The 25,156-nt window shown below is 41.0% G+C and overlaps 1 protein-coding gene across 3 annotated transcripts in view; it reads left to right on the plus strand.

The window, feature by feature from the left end:
* The first annotated feature begins 9,549 nt into the window (after nucleotides 1-9,549).
* akna (AT-hook transcription factor) overlaps nucleotides 9,550-25,156 on the plus strand; it is an 83,590-nt gene continuing 67,983 nt past the window's right edge. Inside the window, exons 1-2 of one of the 3 annotated variants that reach the window (XM_060935546.1) lie at nucleotides 9,550-9,791; nucleotides 22,362-22,699. In XM_060935546.1, the coding sequence (XP_060791529.1) occupies nucleotides 22,520-22,699 (180 nt within the window). In that variant the 5' untranslated portion in view covers nucleotides 9,550-9,791; nucleotides 22,362-22,519. Of the gene's footprint in view, nucleotides 9,792-9,852; nucleotides 10,039-22,361; nucleotides 22,700-25,156 lie in introns of those variants that run through there. The other 2 variants (XM_060935545.1, XM_060935547.1) reach the window with 2 other exon arrangements.

Below are 25,156 nucleotides of genomic sequence, written 5' to 3' on the forward strand. Positions count from 1 at the left end.
ATCCTGCACTGTTTTTAGTTTTTGAAATTAGGTTCGTTATAGATAGCAAAATATAGCTGTGACGCAAAAGGTACGAAACAAGTTTAGTCGACACATGAAGCAAAACTTCATAAATACGGTCCTAACCATCAATCAGACAAATCTAATAAACATAAATGAATTTAGTTAGAAATCCGGTGACCACAAACAGCTAAGAAATGCAGTGTAGTAACGAATGAATGACTTGATATGTGACAGAATCTCTAGTTATTTTTTAGTATCCTTAAATGAGGACGTGATTGATCTCACTTGTGCTAGGTGTGTTGGAATTCCAGCATCTGGGACCCCTGGTGGTGTGGAGTGGTATTGTCAGGTAAGCCCCTGACTCTTAGCTGTCTCTATTTATTAATTTTGCTGCAAATTAGAGAAAATGGGTAACAATTCAGATTAGCGTTTTCATCCTAGAGTCACAGATCTACGTCTGTCATTGGTGTAGCTACACATTCAAAATAACTAACACGTATAGACGATCTGTCGATCCTGACATCGACCAACCGCAAGGAGAACTTGACATATTTAATTGAAAAATCTTATATGGTTTGATCAATTGCTGAAAGAAATATTGGCGAGTTAATTAGATAGGTTTAAGCTTCAGCCATAAGACTCGATCAGATGCTCATGTAGAAATGACTGACTTGACAAGTAGGGGTAATTCTTATTACTGCCTTTTATTTTGTTTTTGCAAATCTATATTGCTTGACTTATTTGTTTATTATTTACTTGGCTGATACAGTATATGCAACATTATGCATTAATATAGACCGCCATTTTGCATTCGAGGTGTGCATGGAATTTTTTCTCTCCCAAAGAAATTCTGACCACTTCCTCAGAAAGTTTGACCACACTCCCAAAAGGAATTCTGACCAATCCCACCCGGTCCGACAGTTATCATTTTTGTTTGCCCCTGCCCACAGCAATCTCGAACAAATTTAGTTGGTTCTTTTTTCCAAAAAATCGAAATTCATAATATGAACCAGCATCCTTCAAAAACTGGGATAAATCAGATGCTGCAGATGAATGAAGGAATGTGCTAAAGTCGTCACTCATTGCAGCACCCAGAACACTCCTGTATTCATGAACATGGCTTTTATTTGTTCCGCAAGCTTCATATCTAACTGCCTGATGCACACCTTTACCTGAAACTCAATGCTGGTCAATGAAATACCAGTTAAAGCAAAGCCCACATGACCCTGATTGACATTAACCTAATAAACATTATGATTATGTCTGGAAAATGTATATCTATACACAGTAATTCAGCACTTTAGATAATTATCTCATCCTGTGTGACTTGTTTAAAATGTAGTCAAGCTTTCTGATGTTCATACCGTACATTAGTGCCTTTTTCAGCCCTCATTATTCCTGATTAAATCCATAATTTCACTGTATAACCCTCGCCCCTGCCGCCACCACCACCACCACCCCCATCTTTACTTGCTTATCCATCATATTGCCTGCCTCTTGTACAGTTTAATTAAAAAAAGCATTGTACACAGCCATGTTATTTATATAGAAAGTGTGTTTAATTTTACAATAAAGATAAACTGCTGAATAAACAGCTGCACTGGGTTCATATGTTTTTGCATTCATTATTCCGAGCAAAGAAATCACCAAAAGATCACGCTGTAGTGCTGCAATTATGGGTGATTAAAAAATAATCAGAAAAATATTGAATTCTTCAGTCTTCATTCACAAGGCATGCTTAGAAATAGGATCAAAGTAGATAGAAAATGGACTAGAAAATATGCAATAAATAAGGGCATGTTGTTGGAGGAAAACAATCAACCATGAGGTGGTGTCATGCCATTACGCCATTTTTTTCTCTCTTGATTAGACAAACCGGAAAGCCCTTTGTCCTGAAGTTGGATAAGTGTGCTGACACTGGAGACTCCTTCCCAGTGTGAGTTTTTATCCCCCCGAAGGGGGATTATGCCGTCGCGATGCCCGTCCGTCCCAGAAAGGGTACTCACCTTCTGAAATCAACTCCTTTCGCAATTTTTGGAGGAATTTCACGAAACTTGATAGGATTCTTTGTTGTATGTCGGTAATACGCATATCGCAGTTTTGTTCAATTCAGTCACATTTTACCACAGTTATGGCCTAGTTACCAGTGGGGGATATTGTGCTCTCAGAACACTCTTGTTACTAGAGAAATGGTAACGAGTGCATTAACCCTTTGATGCAAAACATGGGTCAAAAGTGACCGGGCTGAGTTTTTATCTTCTATATCTTTGCAATAAATTAATTCCATCATTCAGTATTCAAGGTATTCCTCAATTAACTTGTTTTTGATCATCATACATCCTTATTTTATTTTTTCCTTTCTTACTTTTTGAATAAAACCCCTTTTTGTATCACTACCCTTCTAATGCACAACATGGGTCAAAAACGACCTGCATTCATTTTCCAGGTTATTTCATGTATGGCTGAGTGTTTCTATGATCTACTTTTGAAATAAATTCATTTTGTCATTTACTTTTCCAAATATGCAGTAAATATCTTGTTTTTGTTTAGCACAAATCATCATTTTTATTTTTCCTTTCTTAAGTTATGAACAAGCACAGCTTTTGTAATTCTACATCAAGTTTACACACATGGGTCAGAAACGACCCGCATGCGTTTACTCCAGCGTTTGGTGGGAACTGTGAATTGTGCTTGTGTCGGACATTTCACAGCTCAGCACAGCGCCCTTTGCCCATCTAATACATGGAAGTAATGTTTTTCAATTGTTCTAACATTACCTTAGAAAAAAATGGATGATGTTTAGGTTCCCTTGAGAGTGAGTAGATTACTTGTCAGAAAGTTACAAGTAATTACTATTAGCTACCGAGCTGTTGACATATTCTACTTTAGTTAGCTAATTGTATTGTAGTTGGCTTAGCTAACTACATAGTTAATAAATAAATAACTGGCCCCATTCACTGCTAAAGTAATTACTTGAAACAAATTATTATTATAGTATTAAGACATTTAATTTTAAATCACACTTGGATGGCCCATGTGTAGTAATATAAAAAGTATTTTTGTTCATAAAGTAGGAAAGAAAAAATTTAATTAATGATTTGTGGTAATTAAAAACAAGATATTTAAAGAATACTTGGAATATTCAATCATAAAATAAATTGATTTCAAAAGGCAGAGCGAAGAAAAACTCAGTCAGCATGAAATAACCTGGAAAATGAATGCGGGTCATTTTTGACCCATGTTGTGCATTAGAAGGGGTGTGCATATGTTTTGCATCAAAGGGTTAATACAAACCTTGTAGCTGGCACTATTGTCAGAGATGCTACCTTCTGACCAATCAGAATTGAGAATTCAGTAGTACTTTGGTATCAGTGACTATAATCAAAGAAAAATAATTAATTGTGTGTGGAACATTTCTGTGCTCTCTCTCTCTCTCTCTCTCTCTCTCTCTCTCTCTCTCTCTCTCTGTCTTATCTAAAAATATTTCTGTACAGCAGGGAAGGGAATGACCTTCGCCAACCAACTGACTGAGGCTTGGCCTTTCTTCTTCTCCTTTCCCATGTGGTTCAAAAAAGGATATTTTTCTAACTTAAAGACAACATGAAACAGAAATCTTATTCTCTTTCATGAATGACATTTTCTCGTAACACAGCTCAATCTTTTTGCTCAGTTATGAATAATGGCGAGAAGCCGGATGTGAAACAGGACATTATATTACTGGTTAATTGGTTATTCATTGGTTATATTATATTGGTTCATCAGAAGTCATTGAGAGGTGGTGTTCTGATGGAGGATTATGCGGGGAAAAAGAAGTTATTTGGTCTTTTAAATGATTTATATTGATGAATCACGCTTGTGACCAGAAATGTGAAAGAATAAGCTGAACGTAAGATTTTACGTCATCTTTAAACATAACCCTGATCATGCCTAGACACCTGTATAACACGATATTAAGCATGTAATTGTTTATATGGTGACCTATTCTTTGAGAAGATGTTTATTTAGCATTTTTGGAAGAAGTCGATAACAGTCAAAGGTAAAGCTTTTTGATGCAGGGAAATCTTCAAGATTAGAGGAATTTGCACTTTGCAGTTTCTTCGTAACATGATGTATATTTTGGTCAGAGAAAAGAGAGGCTGGTGATAACAGGAATGAATTTCTCAGGCACTCCACATTAAAAAAGAACTGTAAATATGACTTGTCATTCTTTATTCAAAAAAAATTCATATAAATGCTTAAATTAGGAGTAGTAATGCATCACATGACACCATCATTGTTGCTTTTTCCCTTGTGACATCACACCTAGTCATGATTTCTTCCTTACTTAATAGTCACATCATTAGTTAGATATCGCACAAATGAAATGTCTAAAAAAAAACCCGCTTATTAAAATTAAGGAAGTTCCTGTAATAGAGATGAGGTGAGCAGAATAAATCAAAAAAGTAACTAGCTTTTCATTAATTCTTTTTTTATTTAGGCCCTATTCCATTAAGTGGTTCCTCTAGATATATAAGATTTTATTACACACGGAAAGTGTTTTATATAGTGAGTACTTGATATTCTTCCCTGATATTTTCCCTTGGGTTAGTGCCAATTTTCAAAGAACTTCATCCTTCTATTATCTCAACCTGCCGTATTATTCTCGGCAGGCGCTAGCAATTTGATCAACAGAGAAATCAGCCTAACTGTAAGCAAAACCATCTTGTTTTTGCATTCTAATGTGCAGTTTTGGACCAAGCCCAAAGGACTATATTGGACTGGTGCTGTCTGAGATATCAACTTAAGGGCTATTGGTATGGTCACCTAGATATGCCCACGCCCCTTGAAGGGAAAAAAAAACAGCCTTTGAGAGCTGCTAAGATCAGGTCCTAAAATCTACACTACAAACAAAACAAAAAAAAAGTCTGCATTTCTTAGCTGCTATGTTACTAAAGACTTTTATTTTGAAATGTAGTCTACATTCCATGACCAAAAATGTAAATACAACCCCGATTCCAAAAAAGTTGGGACAAAGAACAAATTGTAAATAAAAACGGAATGCAATAATTTACAAATCTCAAAAACTGATATTGTATTCACAGTAGAACATAGACAACATATCAAATGTCGAAAGTGAGACATTTTGAAATTTCATGCCAAATATTGACTCATTTGAAATTTCATGACAGCAACACATCTCAAAAAAGTTGGGACAGGGGCAATAAGAGGCTGGAAAAGTTCAAGGTACAAAAAAGGAACAGCTGGAGGACCAAATTGCAAATCATTAGGTCAATTGGCAATAGGTCATTAACATGACTGGGTATAAAAAGAGCATCTTGGAGTGGCAGCGGCTCTCAGAAGTAAAGATGGGAAGAGGATCACCAATCCCCCTAATTCTGCGCCGACAAATAGTGGAGCAATATCAGAAAGGAGTTCGACAGTGTAAAATTGCAAAAAGTTTGAACATATCATCATCTACAGTGCATAATATCATCAAAAGATTCAGAGAATCTGGAAGAATCTCTGTGCGTAAGGGTCAAGGCCAGAAAACCATACTGGGTGCCCGTGATCTTCAGGCCTTTAGACGGCACTGCATCACATACAGGCATGCTTCTGTATTGGAAATCACAAAATGGGCTCAGGAATATTTCCAGAGAACATTATCTGTGAACACAATTCACCGTGCCATCCGCCATTGCCAGCTAAAACTCTATAGTTCAAAGAAGAAGCCGTATCTAAACATGATCCAGAAGCGCAGATGTCTTCTCTGGGCCAAGGCTCATTTAAAATGGACTGTGGCAAAGTGGAAAACTGTTCTGTGGTCAGACGAATCAAAATTTGAAGTTCTTTATGGAAATCAGGGACGCCGTGTCATTCGGACTAAAAAGGAGAAGGACGACCCAAGTTGTTATCAGCGCTCAGTTCAGAAGCCTGCATCTCTGATGGTATGGGGTTGCATTAGTGCGTGTGGTATGGGCAGCTTACACATCTGGAAAGACACCATCAATGCTGAAAGGTATATCCAGGTTCTAGAGCAACATATGCTCCCATCCAGACGACGTCTCTTTCAGGGAAGACCTTGCATTTTCCAACATGACAATGCCAAACCACATACTGCATCAATTACAGCATCATGGCTGCATAGAAGAAGGGTCCGGGTACTGAACTGGCCAGCCTGCAGTCCAGATCTTTCACCCATAGAAAAAACATTTGGCGCATCATAAAATGGAAGATACGACAAAAAAGACCTAAGACAGTTGAGCAACTAGAATCTTACATTAGACAAGAATGGGTTAACATTCCTATCCCTAAACTTGAGCAACTTGTCTCCTCAGTCCCCAGACGTTTACAGACTGTTGTAAAGAGAAAAGGGGATGTCTCACAGTGGTAAACATGGCCTTGTCCCAACTTTTTTGAGATGTGTTGTTGTCATGAAATTTAAAATCACCTAATTTTTCTCTTTAAATGATACATTTTCTCAGTTTAAACATTTGATATGTCATCTATGTTCTATTCTGAATAAAATATGGAATTTTGAAACTTCCACATCATTGCATTCCGTTTTTATTTACAATTTGTACTTTGTCCCAACTTTTTTGGAATCGGGGTTGTAATAGAAGACTGTGTTAAAGTTTTATGAAAGTGTAAAGTGTTCTGAAATTACAACCCCAAATAAGAAAAAAATGGGACAGTATGTTGGAATTGATATTAAAACCAGAAATAATTATTTATAAATAATTTTTGACGTGTATTGCATTCAGAACAACAAAGCCACACATTATTGATGTTTTACCTCATGAATTTTATTATTTTTTCAAATAAGTTTCTGGCAACTTGCTTTAAAAAAAAAAAAGTTGGAACAGTAAAGCATTTACCACTTGATAGTGTTGCCATTCCTTCTCACAACATTTAAAAGATGTTTAGGGACTGAAGACACCAAGTGATGAAGCGTTTCAGGTGTTATTTTGTCCCATTCTTCCTGTAAACAGGTCTGAAGGTGTGCAACAGTACGGGGTCGTCGTTGTCATATTTTTCGTTTCAGAATTCACCATACATTCTCTACTGGGGACGGAGGGGACAGGCACCCTCTTCTTCCACAGCCATACCTTTGTAATGTGTGCAGAATGTGGTTTTGCATTGACTTGTTGAAATATCCCTGGTGAAGATGTTGTTTTTAAGGCAGCATATGTTGCTCCAAAATCTAAATGTACTTTTCTGCATTAATGCTGCCATCACAGAAGTGTAAGTTACTTTGCCAAGGGCACGGACACAACCCCATACCATGACAGACCCTGGTTTTTGGATTTGTTCCTGCTAACAGTCTGGATGGTCCTTTTCATCTTTGTTCCGGAGCACACGGCGTCCGTTTCTTCCAAAAAAGACCTGGAATACTGATTCGCCTGCCAACAATACACGTTTCTGTTGTGTGATGGTCCATCCCAGATGCCTCCGAGCACAGAGAAGTAGACATGCTTCTGGACACAGTTAATATAAGACTTCCTTTTTGCACAGTGAAGTTTTAACTGGCATTCATGGATGTTACTCTGTATTGTAGTAATCCTGAGCCCATGTGGTTATATCAGCTATAGATGAATGACGGTTCTTGATGCAGTGCCGTCTGTGGGATTGGAGCTTATAGCTGTTCAGCTTAGGTACCTGGAATTGTTTGATGATACTATATACCATAGCGGGTGAAATATCCATATCACAACCTTTCTTTGAGGAAAATGTGGGATACAGTTGTGGTTACTTTTTTGCTAATATTTTCATCTCATCTCATTATCTCTAGCCGCTTTATCCTGTTCTACAGGGTCGCAGGCAAGCTGGAGCCTATCCCAGCTGACTACGGGCGAAAGGCGGGGTACACCCTGGACAAGTCGCCAGGTCATCACAGGGCTGACACATAGACACAGACAACCATTCACACTCACATTCACACCTATGGTCAATTTAGAGTCACCAGTTAACCTAACCTGCATGTCTTTGGACTGTGGGGGAAACCGGAGCACCCGGAGGAAACCCACGCGGACACGGGGAGAACATGCAAACTCCGCACAGAAAGGCCCTCACCGGCCCCGGGGCTCGAACCCAGGACCTTCTTGCTGTGAGGCGACAGCGCTAACCACTACACCACCGTGCCGCCCCTAATATTTTCATATGCAACATAAAATTCATTTGTTGTTGGCTTATTATTTTGTAACATGCTTACAGTCTCTATAAACCCAACACTTTGGATATAAATTGCCCCCATTTCTGAAATGTATGGTGTAAATGGTTAGCACGGTCACCTCACAGCAAGAAGGTTCTGGGTTCGAGCCCAGCGGCCAGTGAGGGCCTTTCTGTGTGGAGTTTGCATGTTCTCCCCGTGTTTGCATGGGTTTCCTCCGGGTGCTCTGGTTTCCCTCACAGTCCAAAGACATGCGGTTGGGTTAATATGGAACGGCCTTGGGCTGAGGTGCCCTTGAGCGAGGCACCTAATTCCTGACTGCTCCCTGGGCGCTGTTAGCATGGCTGCCCACGGCCCTGGGTGTGTGTGTGTGCTCATTGCTCACGTGTGTGTTCACTGCTTCAGATGGGTTAAATGAAGAGAATAATTTCACAAGCGTGTGATGAATAAAGTTCTTCTTCTTCTTAAATTTCATTGTTGAGTGTTACTTATGAAGTGTTTGACTGGTACTAATGGAGCTAGTGTCATCTCATCTCATCATCTCTAGCCACTTTATCCTGTTCTACAGGGTCGCAGGCAAGCTGGAGCCTATCCCAGCTGACTACGGGCGAAAGGCGGGGTACACCCTGGACAAGTCGCCAGGTCATCACAGGGCTGACACATAGACACAGACAACCATTCACACCTACGGTCAATTTAGAGTCACCAGTTAACCTAACCTGCATGTCTTTGGACTGTGGGGGAAACCGGAGCACCCGGAGGAAACCCATGCGGACAACATGCAAACTCCGCACAGAAAGGCCCTCGCCGGCCACGGGGCTCGAACCCGGACCTTCTTGCTGTGAGGCGACAGCGCTAACCACTACACCACCATACAGAATGTAAAAAAAGCATGCTAGTTTTCAAGTGGACTGCCTTGATATATCATCTGTCAACATGATATGTATATATATTTTTAAATTTCTGACAAAAAGCTGGGGTTTAAAAAAAAATCTCCGTGTGTATGCCGGAACAGCAAGATCTATGTCGCCATCTAGTGTTTGTTAGGGGTAATGCTGTAGTCTTTACCTCACGAATGTTTCATTTCAGCTTTAAAAGCACAAATACCAGATGAAACACATGAAAAATAGTTTTTGAGGATCATAAAACAGGTAATAGTTGATTTAAACTAAAACTTGATCACTGAATAAACGCTGTGGATACATTAAGCACCGCTCCTGTAAACTTTTATTGTTTTCTCCAGTTCGGGATGTTGACCCGCCCCTTTTCAGGTTTCAGCCAATTACATTTCGCGTAAGCATGACGTTTTTATTATTATGCAAATTTATGCGCCGGCTCAAATCAGTGCCATGCGCTTTAGCATAGTCCAGGTAGAGTTTTATAGACATAATGTAGTTTATTATTGTTTTGTTCACTATTAGACGACAGGATTCATCTTTAGCTGTTACAAAACTTCCTGAAAGTTCGACCCAAACACTGAAAAGAAGTGAAAGGACTCTGCTGAAGAAGAGGAAAGAAAAACCGACACATCTGCAGGAACGTCTCGTGCAACTGGAAAGAAGAAGAAGAAGAGAGAAGAAGAAGAAGAAACCCTGAAAAGAAAAGTGTCCGGAAGTGTACCTGAGGAACTTGGTGTGCATGTGTGAGGAGCATGAAAGAAGAGATGTTTGGGTGAAAGTGTACACGTGGTTTTTATGGTCGCTTGGTGATGGTGGGTGGGAGTCTGAGTGCAGCCAGCTTGTGTTGTTGTTGTTGTTGTCTTGGTAACGGAGACAGAGTTGAGGCCTCGGTGTCAACTTCACTGATTTGAAGAACCGTGCAACTGGAAAAAAAAAATGTTTTTAACATACATGTGTGCATAGGTCTGGGGTCTGGATACCTGAATTAGGGTAAGTTAAGCTTTTAAAAAGTTCTTCTGTATCTCAGAGTGCTTTATTACACCCAGGTATCACTTGTTTTGATTTATCTCATCTCATCTCATTATCTCTAGCCGCTTTATCCTGTTCTACAGGGTCGCAGGCAAGCTGGAGCCTATCCCAGCTGACTACGGGCGAAAGGCGGGGTACACCCTGGACAAGTCGCCAGGTCATCACAGGGCTGACACATAGACACAGACAACCATTCACACTCACATTCACACCTACGGTCAATTTAGAGTCACCAGTTGCATGTCTTTGGACTGTGGGGGAAACCGGAGCACCTGGAGGAAACCCATGCGGACACGGGGAGAACATGCAAACTCCGCACAGAAAGGCCCTCGCCGGCCACGGGGCTCGAACCCAGGACCCAGGCGACAGCGCTAACCACTACACCACCATGTTGGTCTTATTATGGTACTGGTTACTATGGTTACTATTATATTCTATAGTTCTGTGGTTTTCCTATGGTTGGTAATGTTCACTACTACTACTACTACTCTGCCCATACCATGTTTTTACTATGTCTTGGTTTGAAGAAGAAACCTTTTATTTATCACATGCACACTTCAAGCACAGTGAAATTCATCCTCTGCATTTAACCCATCTGAAGCAGTGAACACACACACACACACATACAGACACCCAGAGGAGTGGGCAGCCACACGAGAGCGCCCGGGGAGCAGTCAGGGGTTCGGTGCCTTGCTCAAGGGCACTTCAGCCTAAGGCCACCCCACGTTAACCTAACTGCGGGGGAAACCAGAGCACCCGGAGGAAACCCACGCAGACACCGGGAGAGCATGCAGACTCCACACAGAAAGGCTCTCGCCGGCCACTGAGCTCAAACCCAGAACCTTCTTGCTGTGAGGTGACAGTGCTAAGCACTACACTACTTTTTTTCTTTTTCTAAGAAGAAAGCACACTTGGAGGATGCAGGCATCGATCCCACTACCTCTTGCATTTTAAGCGAGCACTCTACCATTATGAGCTAATCCCCCTCTGTTAAAGGAAGGGGATTAGGACCAACCAAACTGATCAAACTGTTAGACCATCTTGGTGAAGCAGTAAGTTATTTCCATCTTCCTTATTACTTGACTTTTGTAATGCTGCTGTATTATTTTCTTCAAGTAATGTCGCATTATTTGCATTGAGGTAATTCCTAAATTGGGCGGCACGCTGGTGTAGTCACAGCACTGTCACCTCACAGCAAGAAGGTTCTGGGTTCGAGCCCAGCGGCTGACGAGGGCCTTTCTGTATGGAGTTTGCATGTTTTCCCCGTGTCTGTGTGGGTTTGCTCCAGTTTCCCCCACAGTCCAAAGACATACAGGTTAGGCTAATTGATTCTTTATTGTCATTGCACATTACTATACAACGAAACACTGTTTGAGGGCTCAGATCACAGCAGCATATCAATAAATAAAAATAAAATTATATATATATATATATATATATATATATATATATATATATATAATGGCATATAAGCAGCAGTATAAATTGTAGTATGTAATTATTTAATGTAGCCAAACACAGCAAGATGCAGAGTGAGAGTCCAAGTCCGGATCAGGCCTCCAGCAGAGCTTTTACAGCCCGGGGAAGAAGCTATTTTGGTGTCTTGCTGTTTGTGACTTTATGACCCTAAGCCTGCCAGAGGGAAGGGTGTCAGAAAGACATTGTCCGGGGTGAGTGCAGTCAGTCCTCATCTTTGTGGCTCTGTTTCTCAGCCTGGCAGAGTAGATCTGCTCCAGGGATTGGAGAGGGGTACCAATAATTTTAGATGCAGTCCTGATGATCCGCTGCAGATCTTTCCTCTCCTCCAAGGTGCAGCTGGAGAACCACACTGTGCATCCATAGCTCAGAACACTTTGTATGGTGCACTGATAGAAGTTGGTGAGGAGCTTCTGTGAGAGCCCAGTTTTCCTCAGGGATCGCGGGAAGAAGAGTCCCTGCTGGGCCTTCTTCACCACCTCTCTGGTGTTCACACCCCATGTCAGGTCCTCTGAGAGGTGGACACCGAGGTACTTGAAGCTCCCGACCTGTTCCACCTCCTCTCCAGAGATCACCAGGCTGACATTTGTTTTATCCGGTCGTTTTCTGAAGTCTGTTGCCCCTTTTCCACCAAAGCAGTTCCAGGGCTGGTTCGGGGCCAGTGCTTAGTTTGGAACCGGGTTTTCTGTTTCCACTGACAAAGAACTGGCTCTGGGGCCAGAAAAACCGGTTCCAGGCTAGCACCAACTCTCTGCTGGGCCAGAGGAAAGAACCGCTTACGTCAGCGGGGGGGCGGAGTTGTTAAGACCAACAACAATAACAAGACCACGAAAGATCGCCATTTTTAAGCGACGAGAAGCAGCAGCTGTACAAACGCCAAGTCATCCATTATTATTATTGTTGTTGTTGTTGCTGCTGCCGCTTCTTCCGTGTTGTTTTTGCTTTGATATTCGCACCAAGGTTTATGCAAATGTAGCGACGTAATGACGTATACAGCGACGTAATGACGTGGCTTCCCTTAGCACCGCGAGCTATGGAAAAGCAAACTGGTTCTCAGCTGGCTCGCAAGTTGAACGAGTTGTGAACCAGCACCAGCACTGGCCCCGAACCAGCCCTGGAACTGATTTGGTGGAAAAGGGGTATATGACAAGCTCTTTTGTTTTGATGGTGTTGAGGAGCAAGTCATTGTTCTGACACCAAGATGTGAGGGCCTGAACTTCCTCTCTGTAGGCAGCCTCATCACTGTTGGTTATCAACCCCACCACAGCTGTGTCATCTGCAAACTTGTATATTTGGTTTGAGTTATGAATGGGAGAACAGAATAATTGGTGGCTCTAAATTTTACCGTAGGTGTGAATGTGAGTGTGAATGGTTGTTTGTCTCTATGTGTCAGCCCTGCGATGACCTGGCGACTTGTCCAGGGTGTACCCCGCCTCTCGCCCATAGTCAGCTGAGATTGGCTCCAGCTTGCCTGCGACCCTGTAGAACACGATAAGCGGCTACAGATAATGGATGGATAATTCCTAAACTGGAGTCTTTTTCTACTAGCACTGGTAAAGATGGCTTATCAGTTTGACCAGCGTGGCATCTTGGGATTTTCACCAGGGTTCATTGTAACTATGATTATTACCAATGACTGGGTGGTTACAATATTAAATTTAGGGCTAAAATCTAATATCTGTCAATAATTCAACTGGATTATATCATGTCTCATCAAAGGCATAATAAGAACGATTCATGATTTCAAAAGTTTTTTTTAAGTGTTTACCAAACATTCATTCATCTTCAATATGCACTTTATTCTGATCAGGAACATATGCCACCTTTCCACCAACATGAACTAGGTGCTAGTTCTTGGCTGGTGCTAGTCCTGGTTCAGAGATGGTTCAACTTGTGAATCTTCTAAGAACAGATTTGCTTTTCCACAGACTACAGAGCCACCATCGAGCCATGCCATTACATTACTGTATGCATCTATATCAGAGGTGGACAGTAACGAAGTACATTTACTTGAGTACTGTACTTAAGTACACTTTTTGAGTATCTGTACTTCACTTGATCATTATTTTTGTTGGAAGCTTATGACTTTAACTTCACTACATTTGAAAGACAAATATCGTACTTTTCACTCCACTACATTTCTATCAAGGTCCTCGTTACTCGTTACGATGAAGCAGCTTTGAAAGTGGGTGTTTTTTCTTTTCTAAAACGTGATGGTTTTTTCGCAGGTGACACTGAGACAGCCTATCAGTAATCACTAGGGTCACGTCACGTCCATATACTGTATAAAATCAAGTTCAGTGATTTCTCAGCAGCATTAATTGAACTCGATCAGTTGATGGCAGAATGGAAGGAGGCGGTTCTTCTGGGAAATGCACACATCCATGGCCCATGAACCCATGTTTCAGTTTTCTGAAAGGATTAAAGATTCATTTTGTTTTAAATGTTTGCCGAAAACGAACCACATCACGGCCTACAAAAACTTGCCGTCCAACCTGCAGAAGCATATTGAGGTCTGTAAACGTTTTATTCCAAGAGAAAGCTTGCAGTGAAGTTGTCTGTGCTTTTAGAGCTAGCGATAACGTTGCAATAGCTATGCAGTCGGGTTAGTCAAATGACTTTCTATGGATTTGCCCGCCAAGTTACCATCGCCTTGTCCACGGCTAACGTTTACACATAGCTAGTTAACTTGGACACTGTTAGTTAGCATGTAAAAACGGAGTTACGCTAACATGAATAATTTTAACTTATATGAAGTCCTTTCAGGAATATGTTTTAGCATAATCTTGCCAAATAAACAGAATGTAGAAACCTTTCTTTTCTAGTAGCGTTAGCTACCCAATATGATTTTGAGTTTGCAAAGAGTTTGCTAGCATGTCAGGTGGGGTTTCACTGACTAGCTAGCTTAACGTTAAACCACCATGATGGCACAGCATGTGTTCATTTTGTGAATTCACATTTTTGTCTTTGGTAACGGCGTTAGGTTTTGTAAGCGTCGCGGCAATAATACAACGATGCGTTGACAGAAAATGTACTTTTAATACTTAAGTATTTTTAAAAGCAAATACTTCAGTACTTTAACTTTAGCAAAAATTTGACTGTACAACTTTCACTTGTATCGGAGTAACATTTGACCAGTGGGATCTGTACTTTGACTTAAGTAATGAAGTTGGGTACTTTGTCCACCTCTGATCTATATACCGCTTTGCTTTCCCATTAACGCTAGCACCAAGCACAACTATAAACAATGGTAGACTACTGGATTTGGCAGACTGGATGCTACACTGGCTCTTTTTTTTGGGGGGGGGGCTCATAAATTTTATTGGTTTTGTTAAACTTGGTCACAATAATCTTGCCCCCAACCCTTGACTCTTGGTTCTTGGTTCAGGACCAGCAAATTATTGGTGCTACTTTCAAACCAATTCTCCTGGCCAAGAGCTGGTTCTTTGTTTTTTTTTTTTTTAAACCTAAAGAACTGGTTTAAGGTTAGGCATAGGCTCTGACCCAGCCTTCAAACTGTCTTGGTGGAAAAGGTTATGGAATCTGTCATTTCTCTGGGGAACATCTGGTCCAAGACGTGAATACACCTTGGCTGGAACACCATTCCATCACAGTTTACCAAACATCGTAAACAGAAATGTTGCAACCCGTTCTTTCAAACCATAAAGTTTTGCTATATGTCAGTTTGTGTAATTTGTACCTTGAGTGGATAAATTGTGCTGAGTGTACTTTTCATTTCTCCTCCAAAGCTATTTTCGGGGGAAAAATGAGAATAGTGTAAATAATCCACCTTGTTTGTACATTTGCTACTTGCATTTCACATTTCACATGCATTCTCTCAGTCGCTGCTAATGTTTTCCAGCTAAAAAATATATCAGCCCAAACCTAGGGTGCGTGTTGCTCTGTGTAATTACCTGATACGACTGTCATTGATAGGCTGCATGAATCTACAGGCTGGGCTCGAATGAAATCAGCCCCAGCCTCACTTCTTCGTACCATTCTGTGTGTATTTTACAGGAACTATCATTGTTGTCCAAGTGATTTCAGTAACTGGGCCGCCATAAGTTTGGAGACACATTCTGATTCAATTAAAGTAATGATGGATGTTGTTTCTCTTTACTTAGTTGAGCGCTTCTTGACATAATATGGATTACTACAGTTGTCGAGTCGAGCTATTTAGTGTATTTTTATTATTTATTGTTTACTGTTTAATCTGAAATGCGTTACGAAGGCAGGTGACTCCAGTTGACTACCTCATGAAGCTGGTTAAGATAATGCCAGTCGTGTAACTTTGAAGAATCTAAAATATGAAACATATTTTGTTATCTTTAACACTTCTTTGTTTAATTGCATATACACTCACCGGCCACTTTCTTAGGGACACCCATCCACCTGCTGTTTTACGCAGTTATCTAATCAGCCGATCCCTTGACAGCAGCACAATGCCTAAAATCACGCAGATACAAATCAAGAGCTTCAGTTAATGTTCATTTCAAACATCAGAACGGGAAAAATTGTGATCTCAAAGTGTGACTTTCTTTCACTGTGGCATGGGTGCTGGTTTGAGCCAGTTGGACTGGTTTGAGTATTTCAGAAACCGCTGATCTTCTGGAGTTTTCACACACAACAGTCTCTAGAGTTTACACAGACAGGGTGGTGTGAAAAACAAAAAAGCATTGAGTTCTGTGGGTGGAAACGGCTTATTGATAAGAGGTGTCAGAGGAAAATGGGCAGATTGGTTCGAGCTGCCAGGAAGGATATAGCAACTCTGTACAACCGTGGTGAGCAGAAAAGCATCTCAGCATGCAACAGCAGAACATCACATTGAGTTCCACTCCTGCCAGCCAAGAACAGGAATCTTAGAATCAAGAACAAGTTCCTATGAAAGAGGCCGGTGAGCGTAGGTTTCACATGCTATTTCATAGTTTTAATATCTTCTGCAATGTAGAAAATAGTCAAAATACAGAAAAACCTATCCTATGAACAAGTCAGTGTGTCCAAACTTTTGACTGGTACGGTGTATACAGCATGTTTGAGAAAAATAATCTAAACCATCTGTCTACAGCATGCAGCACGAAAGAGACAACCGTCATACTGTTTTGCATTTCGTAGTTCATGCATATGAGTGGGCAGGTCTTTTACTAAATAAAGGAGAAACCGTTTCACAGAGTTCAGTAGTGATACATTACGTGTCCTCGTATTGCGAGAGAGCACTTTCTAACAATTAACTTAGGGCTTAGCTGCACTCTGCTTGATTGAGTTTTAATGGAATTTGAACTGCATTAAGAGGCTCAGTCTGAATATGGTGTAGGAAGAGCAGTTGTACGATCAAGCACATTTTTGCCAACAGTAATTTTTACAGTTAAATACTTAACCAGTTCCCTTGTTCATTTGTAACTACAACCCCGATTCCAAAAAAGTTGGGACAAAGTACAAATTGTAAATAAAAACGGAATGCAATAATTTACAAACCTCAAAAACTGATATTGTATTCACAATAGAACATAGACAACATATCAAATGTCGAAAGTGAGACATTTTGAAATTTCATGCCAAATATTGGCTCATTTGAAATTTCATGACAGCAACACATCTCAAAAAAGTTGGGACAGGGGCAATAAGAGGCTGGAAAAGTTCAAGGTACAAAAAAGGAACAGCCGGAGGACCAAATTGCAACTCATTAGGTCAATTGGCAATAGGTCATTAACATGACTGGGTATAAAAAGAGCATCTTGGAGTGGCAGCGACTCTCAGAAGTAAAGATGGGAAGAGGATCACCAGTCCCCCTAATTCTGCGCCGACAAATAGTGGCGCAATATCAGAAAGGAGTTCGACAGTGTAAAATTGCAAAGAGTTTGAACATATAATCATCTACAGTGCATAATATCATCAAAAGATTCAGAGAATCTGGAAGAATCTCTGTGCGTAAGGGTCAAGGCCGGAAAACCATACTGGGTGCCCGTGATCTTTGGGCCCTTAGACGGCACTGCATCACATACAGGCATGCTTCTGTATTGGAAATCACAAAATGGGCTCAGGAATCTTTCCAGAGAACATTATCTGTGAACACAATTCACCGTGCCATCCGCCGTTGCCAGCTAAAACTCTATAGTTCAAAGAAGAAGCCATATCTAAACATGATCCAGAAGCGCAGACGTCTTCTCTGGGCCAAGGCTCATTTAAAATGGACTGTGGCAAAGTGGAAAACTGTTCTGTGGTCAGACGAATCAAAATGTGAAGTTCTTTATGAAAATCAGGGACGCCGTGTCATTCAGACTAAAGAGGAGAAGGACGACCCAAGTTGTTATCAGCGCTCAGTTCAGAAGCCTGCATCTCTGATGGTATGGGGTTGCATTAATGCGTGTGGCATGGGCAGCTTACACATCTGGAAAGACACCATCAATGCTGAAAGGTATATCCAGGTTCTAGAGCAACATATGCTCCCATCCAGACGACGTCTCTTTCAGGGAAGACCTTGCATTTTCCAACATGACAATGCCAAACCACATACTGCATCAATTACAGCATCATGGCTGCGTAGAAGAAGGGTCCGGGTACTGAACTGGCCAGCCTGCAGTCCAGATCTTTCACCCATAGAAAACATTTGGCGCATCATAAAACGGAAGATACAACAAAAAAGACCTAAGGCAGTTGAGCAACTAGAATCCTACATTAGACAAGAATGGGTTAACATTCCTATCCCTAAACTTGAGCAACTTGTCTCCTCAGTCCCCAGACGTTTACAGACTGTTGTAAAGAGAAAAGGGGATGTCTCACAGTGGCAAACATGGCCTTGTCCCAACTTTTTTGAGATGTGTTGTTGTCATGAAATTTAAAATCATCTAATTTTTCTCTTTAAATGATAAATTTTCTCAGTTTAAACATTTGATATGTCATCTATGTTCTATTCTGAATAAAATATGGAATTTTGAAACTTCCACATCATTGCATTCTGTTTTTATTTACAATTTACACTTTGTCCCAACTTTTTTGGAATCGGGATTGTAATCAAGCGACTAAAACAGTGACGCTGAAGTTGATTATTTTCCTACAGCAGCATGGTCTATAGTGTTGTATTCCACTTATAATACAGCAATTTGCCAGCCCTAACAGTTTTTAGCGATGAAAGCAATTTTTTAATGTTATGTAACATCCATGAAGTAAGTTACATCACTTACATTATAGCAGCTATAAACATCCATTCCCTCACAAACACGCACTCTTTTTTATTTTTTTCTCTCTCAAAGTTAATAAGACGAAAAAATGCAGCTTGTCAACCAAGAAACCGTAAAATGCTTCATTCTGAAGACTTTCTTGAGGTGAAAAACCGAACTTGACCTTTGTTACAAAGCAGTAACACTGGAGACTCCTTCCAAAAACGTGACATAAACATCTGCTCAGAGAAAAACTTCAACATCGCAACGATCGCACCAATTTACGTGGAGTGTAAATTACTATAGAAACAATAACGTATTACAAAATGCACATTAATATAAAGGTGTGGCCTTATGGCTGGCACTACTATCTGAGCCGATGTTCGGCTATAAAAACGTGATCAACACATTTTGACATCACAGAAGCAACAGTTATGATGGAAAAACAAAGTTCTACAACTTTTCACAGACTCTAAAGCAACCATTTAGCGACTCTTTTATCCAGAGCGATATACAGTACAACATACCCAGAGCAGCTTAGGGAGTAGGTGCCTTGCTCAAGGGCACATCAGCCATTCCTGCTGGTCCAGGGAATCAAACCACCAACCTTTTTGGTCCCAAAGCAGCTTCTCTAACCATTATGCCATGGCTTCACCATGGCTTTAGTGTTTTGTTTTCCGTCTGCGTCCTCAGCCATGACCTTGGAGCATAAGTAGCTTATAATAGCTGCTTGGTCTTCTTTACACACTTGCTCGGCATTTGCTGTGTGTCAGCATTGTTGGATACTTGCACAGTTTCAGCAGTCACAACCGCAGAAGTCTTTGACTTGCCAGGCAGCCTGGAGAGTGTTAATAACAAGGATTTAATTAGCAGCGTCTCATTATCCAGCATATAACCCTTCGGCATATAAAGGATTAGCTGTGTTTGGGTATCCGTGTCTTTCTAGAAGCTTGAGTGGTTTACACGCTGTGATTTTAAGGAGCCGGTTATCATCCAAGAGAGCCATTATAGTACCATATTGGGTTGAAAAATACTGGTAAGTACTACCACTTCAGCATAGCTGATGTTACATTCTTGCTGCTTTTTTATTTAAAGCAAGCATTTGAGTGTCATTGACATACGCCAGAATGAAAATGAATAGCATATACAGTTCTGTGCAAAAGTCTCAGGCACAGGTAAAGAAATGCTGTAGACCAAAAATGGCTGAAAAATAATGAAATGAAATGTTTCAGCATTAAAAATACTGTAAACAGTAAGCAGTAAGCCATAATAAATGAAACAAAGTCACTCAGTGCGTTTACACGCACATAGAGAAAATCGAATTTCTGCCGTAGCTCGACTGAAATCGAAGTTCTAAATGCCATGGAAACACCTTAGCTCGGCTGAAATCGAACCAAACTGGATTTCTCGTAATCGGGCTACGCGACCTAGATTATGCGATTGTAGCCGAGCTACTTAGTGCATGTAAACCCTATCGAGCTACGTAGTCGAGCTACTTACTTCAGCACTGCCCCTTCCGGGAGTGACGAGACCACAAGCAGGAAACACAACAGCCTCGGTCGGCATGACAACAGTAGTAGAAACGTGCACTTCTGGAGCAATGAGGTGATAGAGTTCATGCTCATTCATCTTAAGGAGTTGAGGAAAAAATATATATATATATATCACATCACATTATCTCTAGCCGCTTTATCCTTCTACAGGGTCGCAGGCAAGCTGGAGCCTATCCCAGCTGACTACGGGCGAAAGGCGGGGTACACCCTGGACAAGTCGCCAGGTCATCACAGGGCTGACACATAGACACAGACAACCATTCACACTCACATTCACACCTACGGTCAATTTAGAGTCACCAGTTAACCTAACCTGCATGTCTTTGGACTGTGGGGGAAACCGGAGCACCCGGAGGAAACCCACGCGGACACGGGGAGAACATGCAAACTCCACACAGAAAGGCCCTCGCCGGCCCCGGGGCTCGAACCCAGGACCTTCTTGCTGTGAGGCGACAGCGCTAACCACTACACCACCGTGCCGCCCTATATATATATATATATCGATGTTGCTGTCCTCATCGTCGTTCTTCTTGTGAACACGGAACTGATAACTTTTGTTTATACTCTTGAATAGCTCTTCATGACAACAACCGGAAGTGTACCAACACGATGGGGCGTGTAGCGCCACCTGTGGCTCGGGTGCACAATGTACCTCACACAATAGCTCGATTTCCTTGTGTGCATGTAGGATTGGATTTCTCTGGCACCCCTGCTGGGACCCTTAGCTCGATTACCGACAGTAGCTCGATTTGGATGTGCATGGAAACGCACTGAGTGTTTGGTATGAGACGACCATTTTCTTTAAAAAAAAAAAAAATAGTAGTCTCAGGTACAATGAGTGCAGTTTGATAAGGAAATGAGCTGTAGGTTTTACTGAGCGTCTTACAGAACCAGCCACAGTTCTTCTGGACACTTTGTCACACTCGCTTCTTAATTTTGCACCAAAACCCAGCAGCCTTAATGATGTTTTCTTTTTTAATCTGAAAAGAAAGTGGGCGGCATGGTGGTGTAGTGGTTAGCGCTGTCGCCTCACAGCAAGAAGGTTCTGGGTTTGAGCCCCATAGCCGGCGAGGGTGTACCTCGCCTTTCGCCCGTAGTCAGCTGGGATAGACTCCTGCGACCCTGTAGAACAGGATAAAGTGGCTAGATGAGAAGAAAGTGGTCTCTTATGTAATATGCTGCTCAGATACAAGCTTTTTTTTTCTGTAACATTTAAATTTGTGCTGGAAAACGAATGTTTGGACTCTAAAAAAATTTTTTTTTTACTGACTCGATAATGCAGAAGTCATAAAATAGAAATCGATAAAGTTTGTATGAAAAAAATATATAGGGTGCCTAAGACTTTTGCACAGTACTGTACATTTGGTATTTTTGTGTAATTTATATAGGGGATGATAAGGGATGCGTTTCTATCTCAGAGGTAAGAGTTTTATGTTTTGGTTCTTCCTCTGACATTATAGAGCACCAAAAAAAATCTCGAGAATACACTGCCGGTCTGCGAGAAGGAGGGTGCGATGAATATATGAACAGAGTAGCAGTCATAGTTTGGCTGCAAGTGAAGAGGATTCAAACCTTTTTGGAAAGAAATTCTCCAGGATTTTTTTTTTTTTCATCCTCATCATTATCTCCTCCTGTGATAATCACAGGCAGTAATATTGACATCTAGTGAATGTAGATAGACTAAAACCTGTTATGAACGGATTTATTCCGATTTGCATGTGGGAACAGATGTTGACAGCAAACATCTTGTTAATCTGCGTAGTTTTTCATCACAGTTTGTTCATGTTGCTCACTCCAGAATGATTGGCAGCGGTAATTTCAAAGAGTTGTACTTTTCGAGCTAGATCTCTTGGGCTGCACAGATTTCCTACGAGGCAAATGATTTGTTTTCTTCCTGGTGCTCTTCAAACCTGTTTAATTATGCTCGGTGGATTTGTTTACTCTGCATGGTGAACATGACGTTCGTTATCAACTGAGGATGTGAACAAGCTGTATTTTATCTCCATGCAGGCGATGGTATAATAATAAGAAATGCCATTTAATTGGGAAAAAAAAGCTGATTCATATTGTGTGACTTCTCTTTTTTTTTTTTTTCTTTTAGATTTGTGTTATATCAGCTTGGCTATACCTGTCCAAACCAGGATCCCAGCCATGACAGTGAACAGAGAGTCTGATTTGGCAGTTAGTAAACGGACCAGTGAGATACAAATGAGCTTTTTTGATGCAGTGTGAGAGGCAGACAAGAACACACAAGGGAACATGGAGGGAAAAAGAAACGCCAGCAGAGTGCAGAGGCGCGCCTGGACCCCTGCCTCAGGATACTCTTCACCCCCCAGCCCAATCAGCTCACAGCTCAGCTGGGATGAGGGCAGAGACGAGGACTTCCAGAGCCAAATGGATGAGAATGGTATCATTGGCTTGAGAGAGATGCAAGGGGAGGTACGAATGTTGGCAGGTTACATACTGTAGGTCTTGGGTTAAGTACAGTGATTCAAGCCTGAGTGGACTTGTACAGTGGATATAAAACGTGCACACACACCATTAAAATGATTGGTTTTTCTGATGTAAAAAAAATGAGACCACGATAAATAATTTCAAAACTTTTCCCACCTTTAATGTGACCTATAACCTGTACAATTCAATTGAAAAACAAACAAATCTGTTCAGGGGGAAAAGCATAAAAAATAAAAAATCTACAATAAGCTGGTGTGCACACCCTTAAACTAATACTTTGTTGAAGCACCTTTTGATTTAATTACAGCATTCAGTCTTTTTGGGTTCACACCTGCCATCAAGTAAAATGACTCTGACTACGTTCAGACTGCACCCTGAAACGACCCATATCCGATTTTTTGCCCATATGCGACCTGTATCTGATTTGTTATTGACAATCTGAATAACACAGATCCGATTTTTTCACATGCGACCCAGGCCGCTTGGATATGTGGTCCTAAATCCGATGCATATCCGATATTTTCACATGCGACTGCAGTCTGACCGGACAGGTCGCATTCATGCAACAAGAGACAAACGTCACTATTCTGCGTTGGCTAATCCCGCCTCTTTGGTGGAAAACAACAACATTTGTACAGTTTTCAGAATTTAAATAGACTTTTATAGAATTGATCAAGCTAATGGTGGATTTGGTAGGGACCTGGATGTTGATCTGTTAGCCTGATTAAATAAAACAGTTTCTATAACTGATTTATAACTTAAACCATCCTGTATTACAAGATTATAAGATTGTTCTGGAAATTTCCAGTAATTTGACACCTTCGGTCTCATTAGTCTGCTGCCCATATTAATCAGATTATTGTGTGAGTTCCACCGCCGCCACAAAAACCACATCGCCAGGTCTCGCCTCATCTCCATCGCAAACTGCACTGGTGTTTCTGCACCTTGAGCCAGCGCTGAGAGAAGTTGCAGAATTCAGCTGGCTATAAACAATCTAAATAAATATTTATAAAAATGTAGAAAAAGTTTATTAATATGACGAAATAAATATGTGCAAATTATTAAGCCTGAATTAAGAGTTTGGTAATACAGCGGCCGTATCCCAAATGACTGCCTACTGAAGCTCGAGTGCACTATATAGAGTTTAAAAATCCATTACTTCCTAGTAACATGTAGTGCACTTATATAGAAATTAGAGAGACATTTAGGAGTCAACCCTCGTTACCAGGCTACACGTTTTCATTTCAGTTCAGAAACAGAAACACACATGAGACCTCACACTTTAACACTAACCAGATAATTAAACAAACAAACAAAAAAAGAAATCATTAAACTTGAAGAGTGCGCTTTTTTTTGTTTACGAATTACGTAGATGTGCTTATTACGTGTTAATTTGCGCATGCGGGACACTTTTGGGTCGTTTTCTGTTCATATTGGAGATCGCATACAAGTCTCATATAATTGGTAATGTGAACGGCCTAACAAAAAAATCGGATTTCACAACAAATCGGATATGGGTCGTTTCAGGTTGCAGTCTGAACGTAGTGTCTGATTAACGCCAAATAAAGTTCAGACATTTACTCAGTTGCATCCTCCAGCAAAAGCCAGCGTTCACAGAGAGCTTACAAAGCGTCAAAGGGAGCTCATTGTTGAAAGGTATCAGTCAGGAGAAGGGTACAAAAACATTTCCACGGCATTAGATATACCATGGAGCACAGTGAAGACAGTCATCAAGAAGTGGAGAAAATATGGGACAACAGTGACATTACCGAGAACTGGACGTCCCTCCAAAACTGATGAAAAGACGAGACGAAAATTGGTCAGGGAGGCTGCCGAGAGGCCGACAGCAACACTGAAGGAGCTGCAGGAATTTCTGGTAAGTACTGGTTGTGTACTATATGTGACAACAATCTCCTGTATTCTCCATATGTCTGGACTATGAGGTAGGGTCAAAGAAAAACATCCAGGCCCGGCTACATTTTGCACAAAAAAAAAAAATACATCAACTCTCCCAAAAGCATGTGGGAAAATGTGTTATGGTCTGATGAAACCAAGGTTGAACTTTTTGGCTACAATTCCAAAAGGTATGTTTGGTGCAAAAACAACACTGCGCATCACCAAAAGAACCCCATACCCACGGTGAAGCATGGTGGTGGCAGCATCATGTTTTGGGGTTGTTTTTCTTCAGCTGGAACAGGGGCTTTAGTCAAGGTGGAGGGAATTATGAACAGTTCTGAATACCAGTCAATTTTGGCCCAAAAGCCTTCAGGTGTCTGCTTGAAAGTTGAAGATGAATTTCATCTTTCAGCATGACAATGACCCCAAAAAAGTTTTGGAATGGCCGAGCCAGAGCCCGGACCTAAATCCAATTGAAAATCTGTTGGGTGACCTGAAGAGGGCTGTGCACAAGAGACGCCCTCGCAATCTGACAGATTCGGAGCG

This window comes from Neoarius graeffei, chromosome 12, assembly GCF_027579695.1.
Source record: "Neoarius graeffei isolate fNeoGra1 chromosome 12, fNeoGra1.pri, whole genome shotgun sequence".
NCBI classification, from domain to species: Eukaryota; Metazoa; Chordata; class Actinopteri; order Siluriformes; family Ariidae; genus Neoarius; species Neoarius graeffei.